The sequence below is a fragment of the Siphateles boraxobius genome, unplaced genomic scaffold, assembly GCF_051911475.1.
Source record: "Siphateles boraxobius isolate OS27281-9 unplaced genomic scaffold, OSU_SipBor_1 3, whole genome shotgun sequence".
NCBI lineage: Eukaryota > Metazoa > Chordata > Actinopteri > Cypriniformes > Leuciscidae > Siphateles > Siphateles boraxobius.
In genome coordinates, this window is record NW_027508919.1 from 8,539,454 (window position 1) to 8,560,645 (window position 21,192).

Here is a 21,192-nt window from a genome sequence, read left to right on the forward strand (position 1 = left end):
TCTCTGTGTTCTCAGCAATTGGCAGAATATCTCAAAACATTTCATTTGAAACCTTTATATACAGTGTCTATAAATTCCTTCATTTCAGAATGATTTTTGTTTTCAGTTAAAATCCTGCAAGCCAACATTCTTGATTCATTGTCACATAGGATTCAAAAATCTGAGACCACATCAAGTGGAAAATTTTAGGATTTTATAAAGAAAATCTTGTGAACTGCATTATACAGAAAGACAGATGTTTTTGCTTCTGTTGAAGCACAAGATGTTCTTTGTATCATCTCAAATCAATAATGTATAATAATAATAATGTAATATGTAATAATAATGTATTATTTATTTATTTATATTTTATTATATTAATATTACAGTGTGTGTGTGTGTATATATATATAGTGTGAGCCACTAGTAAATAATAAAAATAAGTACATACATAAAAAATAGTAAAAATATACATTCATAGTTCATGTTAACCATGTTAATACCATTAGTATTTACTAGTGGTCTTGACTTCGGGGTCCCACTGGTTAGTTCAAGAATATTTCCTCATGACAACCTATAACAATTTCCTAGACTCATGTCAGAATCATATACAGAGCCTCTTTTCTTTCTACAGTACTCCAAGGATGTGTCGAAGAAGTTTGAAGGGATGAAGGTGGACCTACGTGGCATCATTCTTCTGGAGTCAGAAGGAAAACAGAATCTTATCAGCTTTACTGAAACTGGGATTAATGAGATTGACTTTGCTGCCTATTTGGAGGAGGTACATAACATACATAAAAGCACATACACGTTTTGATTGAAACGTTTGCTCCACAGGCTTTGGTGCATGTACAGCCCAAGATTAGAAAGAAATGTGTTTCTGTTTATCTTCCAGGTTAATAAAGGAGTGACTCGCGTTGATCTAGTTGATTTCGCCAGTCAACTTGATGCTCAAGCTGATCAGTTGGTAAGATATTGAATTTTGGTTCAATTAAAATAAAAAAATAAAAACATATTCCAATGATTTTAGGTATTACATGAAATTCACTCAGTATTTTAATTACATGTATTTGAAATACGTATTTAATTACTTTTTAGTATTTTGTAATTAGTTTTTTCCTTTACAAAAATAAATGAAATGTAATTTGTAATTAAATACTTTCAGAGACTGTAAGAGAGGTCTCTCCCATTCCCTTTAAAAGCCAGTTGGGCTCGCGTCATGGTGGATTCGCTATTTACATGGTGGAATTTGCAAGCAGAAAGACTGAACGCTTCTCTAGCGAGGAAACAGATCTACTTGTGCGGGAGGTTAATGCGTGCAAGCAGACCATCTACGGGAAAAGTGTACTCGTATTGTGGACCCGCCTATAGGCGCACATTACTAATGCGCTCTTTAATAACAAAAAATATATATACATTGTGCCATATACATAGGTTTCAGTTGGTCAATGGCTCAGTTTATTTCAGTTGTCTTAAAATAGCAACGCACTAACAATGCACCTGAACACACCTCGTCTTCAAACAAGCAGCTCATGGGCGCACAAATGGGTGCAAATGCATTTGCTATTTAAACAATGTGGTGCAGGATGTGAAAATGATAACTGCGTCAGGCTGAAACTAGCAAATAACACTTGCATCGTGCTTGACGCCGCATTGTGCTGGGTGTATGATAGGGCCCATAGTGTTATATGTACATACATTTCAAAAATATATATATATAAAAAACTTTGCAGGATTTACGATGCTGATGAGCGTTAAAACGCATCATTACAGTCTGTGAAAAAGGTCCAGCTCGCTCATTGTGAACAAGATCAGAGGCAAAGTAAAGAAGCTGCTTTTGTGTTCAGTCAAACTGCTTTAAGGTAAAGTATCTAGTAAAATATAGGCCTACTATCAGATATTGTTTACTAAATGTCATTATAAGACAGAAGATTAGCAAAAACAGCTAGAACTTGTGAATTGACTTACTAGCTAAAAGAGTGACATGCGCTGTCTAGTAAAGCACTTATCGCCGTTACATCCGCGGGCGGGCAGGAAGGTGAAGTAATAAAAAGTAACGTTCTGATTAATTGCGGGTGGGTTGCGGGCGGATGATATAAATCATTAATGATGGTAATATTAAAACAACTTGTAGGCCTACATGTGTATGTGAGTGTGTTGCTGAAATCTGAGTGGTTGATGAACTGCTGTTTGGCGGGGAAACTGCCAGATACACACAAAATGATGTCAAAATGCCCACCTTGGAGAATATTCACGTAAACACAGTCGGTCATGTCTTAAATGAATGTAAACCCACCTTTCCACCGCACACAACATTTGGATTGTCGGAATTCGCCACCTAGTGCCAGGCGTAATGATCTTTTATTATGACACCTTGTACTTTAAAAGCGCATCTTCTGCACTAAACGATGATATCCTGATATTCTATACTCTTACGTGTATCTAACTCCACAGTTACTCTCGCACTTCAAATGATTGTACATTTTGTTTGTGTTTTGTATTTTCAAGTTACAAATTACTTGTATTTTAATTAAATACTTTTTTCACAGTGTGATGGCTAAGGCCACACTGAATGAACATCTCATTTGAATGGTCCTAGTTTATTTTGTATTTTATTTTTTGTATGTGAAATTGATATTTCGTTTGTTCTAAGGGATTCATGTTTTTGTTTTGTTTTTTGTCTGTTTATTTATAAATTTCCATGTAATTATTTTGTTTCTTATATTATAAGAAACTTACTATAAGTTTCTAATCTTAATATTATTTAGGCCTACCCAAACATTGTAAGTGGAGGAGCTACGTTGTCTCTTTAGCGCTTTAAACCTCAAAGAGCAACAAGGCCAATAACCATTTATTTCTAGAGTTCACGCTAGTGAGTAAATGAAACCACAACCAAGATATGGGTTTGACATTTTATTTAAGTTTGTTGAATGTGTACATCTTACCCGTGGTTCCGCCAGGATCCATGTCTGCAGCATGGAACAAAGGCTTGGAATTAAAAGGGTGCGGCCTTTCCTGGTGTCCTTTATATATTCGGTTGGGAATTATGGAAAATGTAGTTTTTGGGACAATATGTGTTGGGGTCGTTTGTCGTTTGCAATGTTCCCTCTAATTTTTTTTCTTGCAGAGCAAAACTTTTTTCTATTGGGCAGACATTTTTCGCCACCTGAGCAAAAATATTCTTTTTACCTGACCTGTACAGCATACGTAGAAACACAATGGTTTCAACATTCAGTTGTAACTTTTAACCTGAATGTGCCATTTCTATTTTATTTGACCCTTGATGTAACTTATTGGTATTAAATCATATTTTTGAAAAACAAGCAGTTAATTAAGTCACTAAATGAAGCACATTTTAGGTACCTGATAGTTTTTTTTACAGTGCTGTCTTTACCAAGAAATCCTATGAAAAATAATTTACAAAATCTTCTTGAGGACAGTTCAATTCTTTACAATAATAGAATATAGTATGAAAGAAAATTAAGCTGTTACACTGAGATGGTTTGAGAAAACCATAAGGTATTTTTGTACAGTCAATTAATTGTGTACAGGAACCATTAAACCATCAGAGTTAAATGATTGTTTATTTCTTATGAATTTCCAATATTTTCTTTAGCAGGGGGTTTCATCTTTTTAATTGAAATGATACCTAAATCATACCCTTGTAAGAGTCTTTATTTAGGCTTATAATATAATAAAATATAGGCCTAATATAATATAATATAAAAAAAACGAATCGAAGTATTTGAATTGATATAATATATCAGTTTAAATGCTTCAATTTGTTTACATTTTATATTTTTATAATATGAAAACAAACTGAAGCATTTAAATAGATCTAAAAGCTAAATATTTTCAAGAAAAGTGAATATGTGAACTCTTTTATAGTAATCTAACCATGTTTATCTATTTAAACTAATGATGTATTTTGAATTTGCACGCGGGTGGGTGTGTAATTGTTACCGTTCTGTGTCCATCAACCGGTATTTTCACCACTTTAATCAAACCACTCTTCTTTAAAACATTATGATGTGATTTTATTTCACATGTCTTTGCGTTTCTCATTGCCTCTCGTGTTGAGCTATTTGGTCCGCACACAAGACTCACTGCCAATCACACGTGCTCACATCATTCTCTTTCTATGAAACCTGTAAACTGCATTCACCAGTTTTCACTCTATAGCGGTTGACCAGCACTGAAATTATTTCTCACTTAAACTACAATCAAATGGATTTCCCCACACATTTCGCGTCAGTTCTCTGTGTGGTATTTTATTATTTTGGCCCCGGCTTCAGAAGTGCGCGGCCGCGCACGCGCGCAGCTTAGAGGGAACATTGGTCGTGTGGTAATGTGTGTGTGTGTGTGTGTGTGTTTAAGTGTATTTTCATTATTGTTTTATGGTAAATGTTATTTTTATGTTTATTTAAGTTTGTGTATATATATACACTCACCTAAAGGATTATTAGGAACACCTGTCCAATTTCACATTAATGCAATTATCTCATCAACCAATCACATGGCAGTTATTTCAATGCATTTAGGGGTGTGGTCCTGGTCAAGACAATCTCCTGAACTTCAAACTGAATGTCAGAATGGGAAAGAAAGGTGATTTAAGCAATTTTAAGCGTGGCATGGTTGTTGGTGCCAGACGGGCTGGTCTGAGTATTTCACAATCTGCTCTTACTGGGATTTTCCCGCACAACCATTTCTAGGGTTTACAAAGAATGGTGTGAAAAGGGAAAAACATCCAGTATGCGCCAGTCCTGTGGGCGAAAATGCCTTGTTGATGCTAGAGGTCAGAGGAGAATGGGCCGACTGATTCAAGCTGATAGAAGAGCAACTTTGACTGAAATAACCACTCGTTACAACCGAGGTATGCAGCAAAGCATTTGTGAAGCCACAACACACACAACCTTGAGGCGGATGGGCTACAACAGCAGAAGACCCCACCAAGTACTACTCATCTCCACTACAAATAGGAAAAGGAGGCTACAATTTGCAAGAGCTCACCAAAATTGGACAGTTGAAGACTGGAAAAATGTTGCCTGGTCTGATGAGTCTCGATTTCTGTTGAGACATTCAGATGGTAGAGTCAGAATTTGGCATAAATAGAATGAGAACATGGATCCATCATGCCTTGTTACCACTGTGCAGGCTGGTGGTAGTGGTGTAATGGTGTAGGGGATGTTTTCTTGGCACACTTTAGGCCCCTTAGTGCCAATTGGGCATCGTTTAAATGCCACGGCCTACCTGAGCATTGTTTCTGACCATGTCCATCCCTTTATGGCCACCATGTACCCATCCTCTGATGGCTACTTCCAGCAGGATAATGCACCATGTCACAAAGCTCGAATCATTTCAAATTGGTTTCTTGAACATGACAATGAGTTCACTGTACTAAAATGTCCCCACAGTCACCAGATCTCAACCCAATAGAGCATCTTTGGGATGTGGTGGAACGGGAGCTTCATGCCCTGGATGTGCATCCCACAAATCTCCATCAACTGCAAGATGCTATCCTATCAATATGGGCCAACATTTCTAAAGAATGCTTTCAGCACCTTGTTGAATCAATGCCACGTAGAATTAAGGCAGTTCTGAAGGCGAAAGGGGGTCAACACACAGTATTAGTATGGTGTTCCTAATAATCCTTTAGGTGAGTGTGTGTATGTGTATGTATATATATATATATAAAAAAAAAAAATTTTTAAAGTTTGATGTAATGGAAAGAGAATTTTTTGTGAAACCCCTGTAATCATAAATATTGTTTGGTCTGGTTTGTTAAAAGGGCTTTATTTTCTGTGGCTGGGTTAATTCTGATGGGGGATTCCTGAGAAACATCTGAGACCCAGAACTCAGTAATATGCTAATGTCCCATTAATTAGTCCTTCCTTTCCTCTCTTTCTTATGCACAATGTGTGGTCAGTACTTAAGTGTTGCAGTCAATAAAATGACATTTTTTGACTCTATGAATGTCTCCTGAAAATTATATGGAAGAACCCTTACAGACAGCAGTATTTTGTATTACATTTAAATACATTTGATGAGTAAGTATTTGTAATTTGTAATTAAATACTTTTTTATGTATTTGTGCCCATCTCTGATGGTTAGTACCAATGTGAATAACTAATATTCTGTTCTGTTCTTATAATAACTATTTCTTTCTTTTGCAGTCTAAAGGGACCTTGCAGACTTCATTAAAGGGACACGCTAACACTATAAGGCAGATCCACATTCAGCAAGTCATCCCGCTGGAGCAGTCCATGGTAATCTCTTCCTGGCCCATATATTCTCTTTTGATTCTTTACCTCCTTATTCATGAATGGTTCTGATGAATCAGTTCCATTCTGTTGGATTGATTGCAAATGAAAAGCATCTGAATAATGTTCATATTGCTATTTGCACCTGTCTGATTTTCAATTATCTTTTTTAATTTTCCTTAACACATTCATCTTGATTTATGGCTTCGAAGAAATATGTGAAATCAAGGGTAAGCCTGTATCTACCAGTAATAGCTACATGACCTACAAGTTGTTTGCTCCTTTTGGTTTCTACTTAGATTTTTCTGTGACGCCATCATGAAAAAACAAGCATCTTTTTGGAGTAACTTCATCCTGTCTTTGTCCTATTGATTTTATTATTATTATTATTATTATTATTAGTTTTTTGAATATTTACAGATTCATAAACTGGTCAAAGGGGTGAAGTGTGGAATTTCTGTCCCTCTAGTGGCATCAAACAGAATTGCAGAAAATATTGATGTAACATGCTCAAACAATCCTTCCTGTTGTCTGCGTTAAAGCATTGTCGCTTTGCTAAATAAAAAAAAAACAGTTTCACTGTTTTTACACATTTGGAGAAATCAACAAAAAATGTTAACATGGAAAAATTTAACAATTCACTCTTTACCTTGTTGGTATGCAATTTAGCACCATTTCATATTTTGCCAATGCTGATATGATAAGATTTAATAAACTAAGGTTACCACTACCTTTTCAAAATGCATTTTCAGGACTGGGGACTTTTATTTTCTCATTCATACTTGATTTTTTACGGGTTAGATGTGATCTTATGTGAAATATAAAGCTCATCAATTGATGACCTTTGCCCCTGTATCCCAAATATATAATTTAGTCCAACTGTTTTGTGTCACATCTCTTATTTATTGTGACATGATGTGCATGAAATGCATGTAATGCAACTGTCAGATTGCATGACCCTCTTTCACCCTTCTGGTTCCCTTGAACTGTCAGTTTGTTTCCAATATGGTCATTTACAGTACTTTTTGCACAATTATAGATGAGATAATTTGGACATGATTCATACTTTCTATACCTCCATTATCTTCCTTATTAAAGAGCACGCTTAATCAGAGCATCAGACTTCTGGAGAGGACGTCCTCAGACCTGCCTGTAAGTTGCTCATTTTAAAACTGCCACCTGTTTAAAAATATCATCACAGATGCATTTCAGAACATGCTTTCTGATTAGCTGTAAATGTGTTGATTTTTAGCTCAGAGTTAGGGATGTATTACAAGCCGTTGATGCCACCCAGTTCCTTATTTCCCACAATGCAACATTTTTGATCAACCAGGTAATGCAAGCGTAAAAAATAAAACAATGTAAGAATGATTGGTGTTTTGGTTGTATTGTACTGATGGTTAATATATGCTTCAACAGGAAACCGAGAAATACAAGCAGACTATCATTGGCTATTTCAAGCAGTATATGGACTGGATCATAACGTCTGTGAGTATTTTTAACTATGCACCTGTAGTATCAATGTTAGATTGGTGGCGATCGATCAGTTATTGTAGGGTTGAAACCCCTTTGTTTTGCTGCCTCATTGTAGCTGGCCTTGGAGGTCGCTACCTGTAAACCGCTCAGCAACATTGTGGACACTGTCGAGATCCTGGGCTGCAGTTTCCTGCTGGATTCAATGGTGAGAGAACCATCGCTACTATAATGAAAATCATTGAAATAAATAGTTCAAAACATTTTCTCATTATTTATTCACCTTCATGTCACGCCCCAATTTTCTGACATCCATGAAATGTAGAAATGTTTTCCATACAATTAAAGTGGATGGTGATTTATACAGCCATAGCTTCAAAAAGTACAAAAACTACTCTGTCACTATAAGTGTGTCCAAATCACGTACTTGTCCACAGTGCAGTGCGAGTAGTGCATTCACACTGAAAATTCTAAAAAGAAAAAGTGCACTTTAAGTACCCGGATGATGCGCTTATTTAACCGAAAAGTGAGGTGTGGAATGAGAAAAAGCCTCAGATTACAAATGTAAACATGGTTCCCTGAGAAGGCATAGTGAGTTTAGGCCAGGGTTAATGTTTTAACCTACAATTGTTGTAACCTTCTATTGTTTTCATATACATCAATTTATAAGTACTACAACCTAACCCTAAAACCCACCCTAACTCATTACAGAAAATCCACTGCATTTTTACAACAAAAAACTTAATTTCCTTTTTTTTAATATCATTTTACAAATGAGGATGCCTCTAAATAAAGGTTTTGTCAGATTTTGCTCACTTCTGGGTACAAATTTCAAGAACAAATAGTTTGTACTTGTGTGCCAGTGGGTTGTCTTTTAGCTGGTTTCTCTTTTATTTTTACTCATGCTGGTAGTCAATGCAGCCTTTTGGCTACTTATTTGTATAAAGTTAAGCTTTTATCGACATCTTGCATGGCTGGACACATTCATCAGATCGCCCACTCTGGTGGAAGGTGAATGCCCCTTTATGTAGAAAGCTTCCCATGCTGGACATCTACTTTCTGTGTTTTGAAAAATCTAGTTTTCAGAAGAAATAAGCATACAGAGAGCATGTTGATCAAACCTGTCATTTATGGTTAAGCGGAGTGCAGTTTTTGGGTGGCTTTAAGTAATCTTGTGTTTTTTTGGTTGCAGAACACGTTCTGGTTTGGACTGGGCTGCTCCGCGCTGTTTCTGCTCCCTAGCATTATCCTGTCCATCAAGCTTGCCAAGTTCTACCGCAGAATGGACACAGAGGATGTCTATGACGAGTAAGTATCCCAAATATAGCAAGTTTGTGGTTGCTATTTATCACCCCACTGATTACAGTTCTTTAAACAAAGTTATTATTATTGTTTGTATATTGTTTTTCTCTGCTTACAAAAACCCAAAGTGCAGTTGTTCAGTCAGATGAGAGGACTGGCACTAACTGTTGTATAATGAATGATATGCATTAATAAATGAAAGTGCAAATGCCTCTTCTTTTTGTTTGCCTCAGAGTAGTTAGTAATTTTTTCCTTTCTCTATCTCTCTCTCTCTCTCTCTCTGTTTCTTTTCTGTTCTTTCTAGTTCCTCTGTCTCGGGGACTTGGCATTTCACGTTATGATAACCATTCTTGCTATTTCCATCTTTCTTCATTCTTCGTCTTTCTGTCCAGCACTTTGCACTTTATGAGAACTACCTGTATATATTGTTCATGCAGTGTTTATTTTAGCATTTGTCGAGCATTCATACGTTTACAGTCAAAAATCATTGCGATTGACAAGTCACCAATTGTCTTGACCAGAGACGTCCATTTTGACATCCATGAGACGTCTCTGTGCGCCACTACAGTGCATCTCTATAACATTTTTGCTTGTCTTGTATCTTTTTAGCATTGAGACAATTCCCATGAAAACGTAAGCTGTTTTTCCCCCTTATATTTTGTTGTCCACTTTCCCGCTAACACGACATCTCTTTCCTGTTTTGTACATAAAACTTTCTGCTTAATGGTGCTGGTTTAAGCTCTAAGCCTTGGAATGCTTCTTCGGTGAAGGGCGCTGTTTGTGTTGGTGTGTTATCTTTGAAGCTCAACATGAAGGGCTGTAAAAACAGAAACCTTAAGAGCACACTTCAAAAGAATTGTACATTTACAACATACGATTGCAATTTATACCGATTCATACTCTACTGCACAACCTTGCGTGTACATTTTTCAAGACCGTTTTAAAATGAAGCTTGTTTATAGTCAGTCGCATGCCATTTCTCTCATGTCACATCATGTTTTGTTTGAATTTTTTATCTATGTAATGTTTTTTTCAGTATGGAAATTGGTAATAATGGTTATTATAATGAACATTTAGAAGGTATCCAAAACCCTGTAATGGCAAGGTAATCAGAACCATATCCACGCTTAATAAATTGCATGCATTGCAGGTAGAAATCGATTGAGGTTATAGTGAGGTGTCAGAGGTCTGATGCATGCGTGATTTGAAGGTGTCCTTTGCACAAACATGCACCTAGGAGTTGGATATTTCATTTTTCTAATTTTTATAGTGGTGTTTGCATGCTGACTAACTCAATAGCAGTTTGGTAGAATTTGTGTTTTGCATTTAATATTTATATTAATACATGCATGATATTGCAGAATTTATTGATTGGCTGAATTTGAGTCTCTCACTAGGCTGCTATGGCTGTGCATGGTCTTTTCCTCTAACTCATCATTAATGGCATGTGTTTCAGCAACAAAACATATAACAGAGGTCAGGACGGTGGGCTAGAATGAGACAGAGCATAAACGCATACATACCATTCAAACTTTTGAGGTCTGGGATTTTTTAAATGTTCTTGAAAGATGTCTCTTGCGCTCAACAAGGCAGCGTGTGTTTGATCAAAACAAAAAAAAACAGTAAAATTGTGAAATAATAAAACAAATTAAAATAACTATTTTCTTTTTAAATATATTTTAAAATGTAATTAATTCCTATGGTGGCAAAGCTGAATTTTCAGCATCATTACTCCAGTCTTCAGTGACACATAATCCTTCAGAAATCATTTTAATATACTGATTTGCTGCTCGAGAAACATTTTATGTGTGAAATTTCAATCAAAAATCGATTAAAGCACCTTTAATTATTAGTACTAGTGCTGTATGTGTCATTTTGAAAGCCCCGTCCTGCTCTTCTTTAAGAATGATGGGTTAAAATGGATGGAGAGATGAGAGGAGGCATCTAAGGGTTGTGCGGGGATGTTAATACACTCTGACCCTGACAGTTTTTCCTTTTGTGCCTCAAGCATCCCTACCTATGACACTATGACTCGATTCCCACGGGCCTCTGCGCCCCCGCGCCATGCCGACTGGTGACTCTGAGGAGGACGCTCTGTTTTTAACTAAAGAAAGGTACTGGGAGCTGCAGATAAGAGCAAATGGACTTGCTCTTCCTCTCTAACAAGCATGTGCATCTTCCTCCCGTTCAACTAATTACATAGACATTTTTAGTATGCATTTATTTGATTTGTTTCCTAACCTTTCACTTTTGATTATGTATCTAGTGAGCGTCATTTTCTGTCATTACACCAACAGCATGTTTCGTTTTTGCATTCTCTTTCCATCTTCAGAAGCATTCCGCCTGGATAACTGCTGACAGTTCTGCCAAGCTTCGTGTGAATTGTGTTTTTTTTAGGGTCCATCACTAACCACTTGCCCGTATCATTGTGATCCGCCAATGTTTGACTTCAAACATTCCTGACGGCTCTGCAAACAGATAGATGCCAGTGCTCACTGTGTGTTTTGTTTCTTTACTTTGGTCTAAAATCTCACCTCCCCTCTCACGTCTCACGTCCACCAGTTCGTTCGTATCACTCTTTGCCGTTTATCGTGCATTTGAAACTACGCAGCAGGTATAATTCTGCAATATTTGTTTCTTTACTCTCACAGTGCTATTGGAAACTGGAATTGAACCTTTGTGGTATGTAAGTTGTTTAAATTGGCCTTGTTTTACATTGAACCAGTGGTTCTCAACCTTTTGACTCCAAGGCCCCCCACTGTCCACCACAATATTCAAAGGCCCACTTGATTTTTCCAGTTGTTTGTGATTTACTGGATAAGGATTAAGGATAAGGATTTTTTAAATATTTTTACTCAGTTTCGACCTGATTAAATATTTTATGAAAAAATAGAAAAATGTATATTCTATAAAAATGCGCACGGAATACCATTTTATTCAATTACATGACCAGGTCTGAAAATCACACTTTTACAAATAGGCTTCCTCATATATCCAGTAGCCAAACTAACAGAGAACTTTAGCTAATGTTCTAGCAAGGTTATCTCAAATGTTCTTCTCATACATTCTTCCAGTAACATTAATGGAACATTTGTTCAAAGTTATAAGGGCTATGTATCATAATAATGTTCTCAAAACGTTAGCACGAAAACTTTCTTTATACATCATTTATGGAGTGTGTTTTTTTCTGAAATGTTTTAGTTGGACATTCATCGAACATTTTTAAATGTTACTAATTTCAGAATGTGTAAAGAACATTCAAAAGTGACATTCCTGTAATGTTTGAAGAATGATGAAATGGAATGTTTCTTTAACATTCACATAACCAAAAAATTAAAAACCGGTATGTTTTGAACCTTCAGAGAACATTCGTTTGCATAACTTAAAGTTAAACTTGAAGCCCCCTATAGTCAGTAGTGAACCGCAAGGCCGTGTTCCCTTCTGTAGAGATCGCGTTCTGGGCGGGTAGAAATCATGTAGAGATCATGTTTGAGTTTTACACCACTGCCCCTAGTGGGCCCCAGTCCCCTGGTTGAGAACCACTGCACTAAACAGAATAAAAAAGGTTGTATAAAATCTACCAAAAATACTGCATGCATTGTACAAGACTAATGATTTTCTCTCAACCACAGACTCTCTCTGTGAACAGCAGGCTCAGCTCAGCTCAGACGACATTAAGAAAAGGAAACTCATATACTTGAAGCTGGGACCTGCTGTCCATGTGCCCATGACATCGATCAAGATTAATTTTTAATCAATGTCCTAACTGTTCTTGTTGGTTTGACTATTTTGCACCCTTATGATTCAAGTCTTATGGACTGTCCCCTCAATGAGCTATTCTCTGATGTCACATCCTGTCAGTCAGAGAGGCTTTAAAGTACATGGCTGTTTTAACTACATCATGTGTCTTTGTTTACAGTCATAAATCACATGTGACGGGCATAACAATGCTGAGTTCTTGTTTTTATTGTGTTTCTTTTTTCTTTGTATAGTGCTTTTTAACATTGTGGAGAATTCAACATATTGAAGTCGAGACCACTGAGAGTCCGAAGGGATTTTTGTTGAAACAGAGCAAGCCAGCCACCCATGAGCCACAAATATTACAGATAAACAATGTGTTTAGGAAACACATGTTTTGAAAGCAGGTTTGAAAACATGCTAAGTGATAACTAGTGCTAATACAGTACAGATAGATGTTAAGCCATTTCAAGGGTGAATGCATTGTTGCCTTTTCAGATTTTTAGCTCGTGGTACATGTAAGACATGCCACAAGTCGCAAGGTCTTTGATTAGTTTTACCTAGATTATTGAGACTGAGAACGCAAAACTACATTTGATACTGATCTCTGTTTAGCCGTTTAAGATGTATGTATGTGTTTATGCTCTCTTTTGTACTTGGAAATTTAAGATATGATGCATTGGTTTTAGTAACATCACTAAAAGATCTTGGTAGCTTTATGTACTTTAGTTTCACATTTATTAATGATATTCCTGTTGCTAATTTTGCTGACTGTACTAACAGTTGTTCTCCAACACATTGTTGGATTACTGTAAACTACTGCTTATTGCTTTTTCACACCAAATCATGTTTCATTGTAGGTCTCAGGTCTTAGGGCTTTTTGTTTACTTGATATAACCATATTTGTGGACATATGTTGATTATGTGAACTTATTGTCAGCTTTAAAGCGAGTGAATGTACCTCGGAGACATTTGCTGGTACGAGAGCAAGGGAAGACAACGGAGCCCCTTTACGACGACTTTTACAGAGCCTATTTAACGCTGTCATAGTCATTGACAATTACTCCACCAAATATTTCAGCTGTTTAATGTTAGAGACATTATGTCAGGTGCTACATATTGTTGCTCAGATCCTTCACACATTGTGTATATGACAGTGTTATCAGGGCCTCAGGTAAAATGTTGTACTTGATTTATACCCAGAAAGGTCCCTTCACCTAATAAGGTCTCACTGTTTTGCCATACCACGCATAGCATGCGCATACTTGGTGTTCAAGCTTGCTCGAAGATGTTTAGTTGTGGTGGGCCTGGTTGTCAGTGCCATTGGTTTTCAAGTCCTTGTGGTTAGGCTGGCTAAAACTGTAAAATATTGTGAATAAAATTTCAGATGAAAATAACATTTTCTGGTGTTGTAAATTCTAAATGCAACCAGTGTACATAGCATTAAAATTGAGTTACAAAAAGATTGGTTACAAGAATAAAGGGAGAGGTTTTAAAATAAAAACAAGCGAAATACTTCTATTTGTAAATAGACTGTTTCTCAAGAGGTGAAGTTATAGCTTACAAAGCCCGAATGTCATGAAAACACAAAAACAGTGTTAGGAACTTTATTAGACTTTAAAAGCGCAAAAGTTGCCCACTGGAATTGGTTTACATGGTGCCTTTTTACTATTAAAGGTTAACTCAACCCCTGGTCAGAGCCTGACTCCACCCACAGGCAATATTTGAAAAATGCTGGAAAAGTGGGCAGAGGGGGGGCATGCACCTGAGACTCGCGTCTCTCTGTAGGCAAGAGTGTGGTGAGCTGGTACCTGCTTACATCACGCAGTACCACAACATCCAATAGGAAAATTCAACTCCAGTGGCCACCGTTCAACCTGAAGAGGGCAGCACGTTTTTACACCATATATTGTAGAATTAAAACACTTTATACCAAATGTCACAAAATTTACTCGAATCAATGTACAGCATTAATAAAGCCCCAGTCTTACAGATCATTAACTAAAAAAAGTTGTTTTAGGGTTTAATTACCCTTTAAAAAGAACTTTTTCTCTATAACATAAGAAGACAAATTTTGTCAAATACTGTGTTTATAGTGTGTCTAAAACCAACACTATTGGCCTAGAACGGAATATTGTGAACTGTATCAAATGTTTTTTTGCCTTACGTTTAAAATATCTGGGGCATTTTTTGTTACTATTGGTGAAAGAGTGTACCCTCACTTGAGTGGAAGTACAGATAGTACTGGTCAAATATTACTCCGCTATAAGTAAATAAAAATTATAAAGACTGATTTTAACTTAAGTAAAAGTACAGAAGTACTTGTTTTTAAAAGTTCTTGAGTATCAAAAGTAAATGTCAATGCATTGTTGCAATGTTGTATGTAATACTTATAGTGCCTTCTGAATCTATGCCTGCCTACCTACCCTCATATCTATATCAAATTTATTTCTAGAACACAGTTCCAGTAGTGTGATTGAATGTGAGACTGAATAAGTGCACTCAATAACGTCCACAATGGTTTCGCACATCCAAATGGCTGTTCCCTCAAGCAGTGCCCTATTTAAAGTTTTTTTGCTTTTAGTATGAATATGTTAGCCTTACTGTTATCTAAAAGCTAGTGTGCTCCAAAACAATGACAACATTTGCATTTAGAAGACCAAACCCAACGTTGAAAATGAAAATCAGGTTGATGTCAGAATCCAACGCCAGATGACATTAATCTCCAACGTTGGACAGCCGTATTGTGGTTGAAAATGAAAATCAGGTTGACGTTAGAAACCAACATCAGTCGGGTTCTGACGTCAACCCGACTTTCATTCCAACCAAAATGCAACCCCTGCAACCAAAATCATCCCCTGACTGACGTTTCTACTTTCTACTCAAGGACCTTGACTGAATTGTAGTGGAGTAAGAAGTACGATATTTGTCTTTCAAATGTAGTGAAGTTAAAGTAAAAAGTTTCCAGAAAAAATTATACCCAAATAAAGTACAGATACTCAAAAAGTGTACTTAAGTACAGTACTCAAGTAAATGTACTTTGTTACTGTCCACCTCTGCTCACCTGATTTTGCTCAATCCAAGAAGGTTAGTTTATTTTTTCATATAACACCTGTCATCTGTGTCTGTCAGTGGTCCCCATGCGTTAGGTTAATAAACTCTGGGACTTGTAGAAGCCAGTAAAACACTTCAAAACACTGCATCAGTTAGGGACCTCTTTCTCCCAGATATGATTGATTGCTTGAAAAATAAAGATGTGATTAGTTTAAAGTTTTTGCTGTAATTCAGGTGTTTTCTCTCATTTTTCTCTATGCCTCGTCTCTTTACGTGATCATATATAAATGTTCATATAATTATCTAATCATGTGTCTGACATGATGCTGATCCTTCATGCAGAACTGTCAAAATATTTTATTTAGCATTAAGGTTAATACTGTATATTTTATCATGGAAGCCCTGTAGAGTAAAAAAATTATAATAATTGACTTTATGCCACGAATTGTGACTTCATATCTCACAATGTGACCTTTTCTTAATGTTAACTTTTTCTCGCAATTACCTTTTTATTTTTTACTCTGAGGTGGAAAAGGCTTCAATAGTTTAGTGACAGAAGCAGATCACATCTTATTACATTTGAACCAACTTGACTGGGATACGGTCTTGCAATGAAGTCCAATAAACGGTTATTTTTTAAGTACTCACATAACCCAAGAATAAGTTTTCTTGATGGAGAGCATGGACAGATTGTTTCCCAACATCATAAACAAAAACAACATCACAAAACATGACGTAAATGACGTACACGTGTAAATGGCTGCTCTCTTTGTCACTTATTGTGTCTTAGCATTTTTCTCAATTGGTTACATATGTGTGCCTGCTTTTCATTGACATTCGCCAGACAGCCGTGCCAACAACACCCCAGGAAAGAAGCCAACATGTGGGGCTACCAAAGCCTTTAAATAGTGGAGTCAGAAGTCTCTCCACCAATGTTAGTGACTCACAACATGTGGACATTCACAAGCACGCTCCTCCTGACATGCTGCCTCCAGGCAGCTCTCGCTCAAACACAGGGTCGCGATGATGATAAACCAAGTGGCAGGAGGAACATTTGGGAAGATGTGATTGAGTTTCTTACCAAAGGCACCAAAGATGAATGCTACTTGAGCGTGACAGGACATGGGGATCTGACAAAGCTCCGCATCTCTTGCCATGGCCAGGAGAATTCGTACTGGTGTGAGTACCAGGGCAAGCCTCAGGTTTGCCTCTCTTACATCAAAAATCCACAGCATTATTTCAGGCAGATCATGTGGAACCTCCGCAAGCTGCCGAATGCTTGCCAGGGCCAAAGTGTATTAAAGCCTCAGATGTGCAAGAGAGCATCCGACGAGGCCCAGATGGTCTTCACAACTGCATCCTCGGCAGATGCCGAGCCAAAGGACAGGCCCTACAAACCAGCCCCTGTCAGAACCGAGCAGATGAAACCACAACAAAGACGGCGAGAGCCCAACGCTCTCAAATCCACCACTCAGAGGAAAGTTATTACACCTAAACCAGCTGTGCCACAACCAACTACGCAGGTACCCATGAGTGAGGCCAAGAAACTTGCTCAGGACCACTGCTGGCGCTCCTTTCATGGTGCGTGTTCCTGGGTCATTGGGTGGTTCAGAAATTAAGGACAAGGTAAGGTTTTTTTTTTTTAATTACCAAAAACAATATGAGTTCCTGTAAATCTGAAAACTGTCTCTAAAAAAGTGTGTGTCCTCTCTGCAGGCACTCACATTTCCGCAGACAACAAACCCCATTCAAGAGGACTCTGAATGTCTAACGTGAAGGTTTCGGACTGACAGAGACAAATGAGACCGCGTTCTCTATATTCTTATGGTTGCAAATGTACAGACTCTAATACACAATGTATCCGAATAGACAGGAATACAAAGCTAGAAATGAATTTGGCTGTTGAATATAATGCTGCCAACTGATGTTATACTGATGTTGTTTTCCAATCCATAAAGTATATGAGGAACTTCATCTTATCATGTCTGAATACTATATGTAATCCTTGCTATGTTATGTATTTATGACTGCTGACCAATTATGGGTCAGTATTTCTGAAAATTGGAACCACAGGTCACTTCAGACTGTAATATATCAATGTGAATGATATGTACATGGATATGTCTCTGTCTACTGCATTTTTATAGTGATGTAGGTAATACTCATGCAATACATGTTTTTGTAATACTCAAATGTAGGCTATAGGCTATGCTACATGTTTTTGAGTATGTTCTGATTAAATTTGGACTCTTTACCTTGGCTTTTTGTGTGGCAGTAATTTACATGAGCTTGACAGAAGATGGCGCTTTTGTGTTTGAAAGGCTTTGTACCTGAGAAAGATATTTTAAATGGGCTACAGCGCTTGATTTATTTCCCATACAAGATGTTACCATAGTAACCAGTTACCACCAAAATACTGTCTACAATTATATGCTAGGCTATATGTTTTAATACCACTGTTTAAAAAAAAATTAAAATGAGAATAGCAGTGTTTAATTCGTTAGCGAATGAAGACCTTTTCATTAATTAGTTGAACCGGTTCACGGGTCCAGTGGCGGTTCTAGACCATTTCAACTGGGGGCCAAGCTGGGGCCAGTTGTACTGTTAGAGGGGCCAGTTACATTTAGACCTTATTGTTGTCATATCATTTTCTGCACTGCACTCCAGGCATTACCTGGCAAAATACCATGTTTATAATCATTCAACAATGTATTTGCATTTCCATTATATTTTTACATTTGCATTATGATGTCCTTCTTTCTCTTCATTTTGGTGAGAACTATAGAGCAAAAGCAATGGGGACCAAGAAGCTTATTAATTCATTTACTGAAAATAACTGACATGCTAGGTAATTATGTCTAACCTTAACGTTACAACTCGTTTACTGAGTATGCTTAAAAACACTCAGCACCATGAGTGTGTTGATCATATATTTTATCCTTTTTCGTACTGCCACAAACTAACAAACGGCCAGGTTAAGATTAGCTGATCTAACGTTACACTTCTGTAATGCATTTAATACAGATACAACATATTAACAACTTTACTCACCTCTATATATCCTTCTTTGCTTGAACTATAATATTCGCAGAGAATTTCCCCTTTGGGCTTGAACTATAATATTCGCGCATAACTTCCACCAATCTCTGAATAGAAAAAACCCTGCAGATGGCTGGATGTGCTATACTGTAGTGTTCCGCTTTAAGCAGTCCGTCTAGAAGAACACGTGTGGGTTACATTTGTGTTCGCGTTGCCACTGTCAAATAACGGATGTAAAAAAACAGCGATGGCAAAAAACAGTTTTGTAAAAATTATTTCAAACTTTACATTGAGGGGGGCCACAAGGGGGGTCAAGCTTGTTGTCACAGGAGCACGGGCCTATATTTTTTATAGGCCTGGCTACTGCTAGCTGTTGTCGTTGTTCAGTTTGGTCATTGTAGCATTGTAGCCTACGTCTTTACACTGAGTAAGGAGCACGAACGCGTCCATTGTCTTCATATTGCCTACTCTTTTCGAGAATTCGAGTCCGACTGTTGAACTGTTCAAAAGAGCCGATTCGCCAAAGTAAATCTGAGGCTGACTTCATAGATTGTAAACGTGTAGGCTATTTTACAGTTGTAACAGTTAATTGTTCCCAGAACATTTACATATAAGCTGTACTATGCCTTTTCAGAAATGACTTTATCAAGGCAACAGCTTGCCAAATTAATATCCCAGAACAAGACGAGGCAGGAATATGGAGTGAAGAGGGAGGTGCGTGCTCGAGATGCTCTATAAATGCCACACAAAGAAACTGCAGGTGCAAAACCGAATATTTCGTTGCTCTCGTGCATTATTATACAATCCATTATTATCTATTTTCTATAAAATCATCTGTGACCACAAATGTCACGTACGGGTTTCGTTTAAGTTTTTTAAAAATAAATTCCTATGAGGACATGATGCACGTGACATACATCGCTCTCGTTTTGAGTTTCGCCTGTATCTTGCAACAATTCGTACAGGTGAACAGCCTGAGAGATAGAGGGAGGAGAGCACAGACAGATGGGAAGGGGAGGGGAAGAGGTCAACGGAATGAAAATGGCCTAAAAGGGAGATTCTCACTGAAGGATGGAGTGCGGTGCTCGTGGCTCGCTGCGCGCGAGCGTGATGCGTTTGTATTGGGAGTCACCTGCAAAAAGGGGGCAAAGAGTTTCGGCTGCGAATATGTAGCAGTGCCCAGCGCATGTCAGCAATACGGATCCAATGCCATAGCCTACTGGAAACAGATCGCCCACTCGCTGAAAAAGCAGAAGAGATTGTGTCGCGACTCTGCGGCCATGGTTAAAGCCGGTATGTGCAGGAACGCGCCCGCGGACGCGCACTTCAAACTGAAGGACACGCGTCCATCTTCCAGAGTCCCGTTACCGTCGCCCGCGGGGAACAATCACTGTCCTGACCGGATCGAGAGACTGAAAGTGGCCGAGGAATACTGCAGCAGCTCCTGGTCTTCACTGTGTACATTTCTCTTCTTGATGCTTGAGAATGATGAATGCTCATGAGTCATGATTGAATTTGAAAAACCCTTTTATATGCCATTGGTATAGCCTATAGATTTCTAAATGTACCTATTTATTAGATTAAAGTTTTGTAAAAGTTTCTCGAAATCAGTTCTTCTATAAAAATGTTTTGTCTTACTATTGGGAATAAAAATATGACATTTTCTGATTGTTTTCATTACCCTTGTTTACGCTTGGTTATTTTTCCTGTTGTGTCATTTCGGTCCTCAAGGCACTTGAAAGGTTAAATTAATTCCATTATATGTAAACTATATGGCCATCATCCAAACACATTAATCCAAAAGTTAGAGTAGGCTACACCATGGTTCAAATAAATACCATAGCTCCACAAGACAAAAAGTATATGTAGGCTATTACAAAAATTAGAAACATTAGATTTCAATAGTCCCCACCATTATAGGAAAACCCTGTGTAATAGAGGCAGAATTCATACTAAATTTGGTTATTTGTGTTTGTCTGATTGGTCATTGGAATAAAATACCTTAATTTTCAGTTTACAGTAATCTCTTATCCTCACAAGAATGTTCATTGCATTTTGGAAAGGTTTTGGGTCCCGCACGGATACTGGCAAGTGTGGAACTTAATACTTTGACCCAGAAATATCATTTTCCTATTGTTTCAGTTGTAGCTTTAGCTCAGGTGAAGAGTGGCTGTTTGTTCTTACATGTACTCTCAAGTAGAAACAATGAATAACTTTAGATCTCCTGTTTAAACCCAGATTAATTACTCCAACAGTGATCCTTGCATTCCAGTTAAAGCCATGTGCTTCTTTCATACTGGTCATTACATGAAGTCTTAGAAACTATTATCCCTCCAGTTCTGATGTG

General features: G+C 37.4%; 3 protein-coding genes across 15 annotated transcripts in view; all 3 read left to right on the forward strand.

Annotated features, from left to right (window-relative positions):
• The window catches only part of prom1a (prominin 1a), an 89,661-nt gene extending 75,512 nt beyond the window's left edge, over positions 1–14,149 (forward strand). For 3 of the 13 annotated variants that reach the window (XR_013210341.1, XR_013210336.1, XR_013210337.1), the window contains 12 exons: positions 614–760; positions 875–946; positions 6,153–6,245; positions 7,338–7,391; positions 7,492–7,572; positions 7,659–7,727; positions 7,831–7,920; positions 8,905–9,020; positions 9,624–9,647; positions 11,023–11,128; positions 11,666–11,700; positions 12,647–14,149. Coding sequence is in view for 4 of the 13 variants with exons in the window: in XM_077247692.1 (XP_077103807.1) it covers positions 614–760; positions 875–946; positions 6,153–6,245; positions 7,338–7,391; positions 7,492–7,572; positions 7,659–7,727; positions 7,831–7,920; positions 8,905–9,020; positions 9,624–9,647; positions 10,051–10,119; positions 11,023–11,092 (885 nt within the window). In the remaining 9 variants the exon portion in view is untranslated. Of the gene's footprint in view, positions 1–613; positions 761–874; positions 947–6,152; positions 6,246–7,337; positions 7,392–7,491; positions 7,573–7,658; positions 7,728–7,830; positions 7,921–8,904; positions 9,021–9,623; positions 9,847–10,050; positions 10,120–11,022; positions 11,129–11,346; positions 11,439–11,665; positions 11,701–12,646 lie in introns of those variants that run through there. The other 10 variants (XR_013210340.1, XR_013210338.1, XR_013210342.1 and 7 more) reach the window with 8 other exon arrangements.
• A 2,520-nt stretch (positions 14,150–16,669) lies between these two features.
• fgfbp2a (fibroblast growth factor binding protein 2a) lies at positions 16,670–20,523 on the forward strand. The gene is made up of 2 exons (XM_077248077.1): positions 16,670–17,432; positions 17,523–20,523. Exon 1 carries the CDS (start codon positions 16,739–16,741, stop codon positions 17,423–17,425), a length of 687 nt encoding a protein of 228 aa, XP_077104192.1. The 5' UTR covers positions 16,670–16,738; the 3' UTR covers positions 17,426–17,432; positions 17,523–20,523.
• fgfbp1a (fibroblast growth factor binding protein 1a) lies at positions 19,745–20,523 on the forward strand. Its single transcript, XM_077248078.1, has one exon. It carries the CDS (start codon positions 19,745–19,747, stop codon positions 20,345–20,347), a length of 603 nt encoding a protein of 200 aa, XP_077104193.1. The 3' UTR covers positions 20,348–20,523.
• Positions 20,524–21,192: the final 669 nt, after the last annotated feature.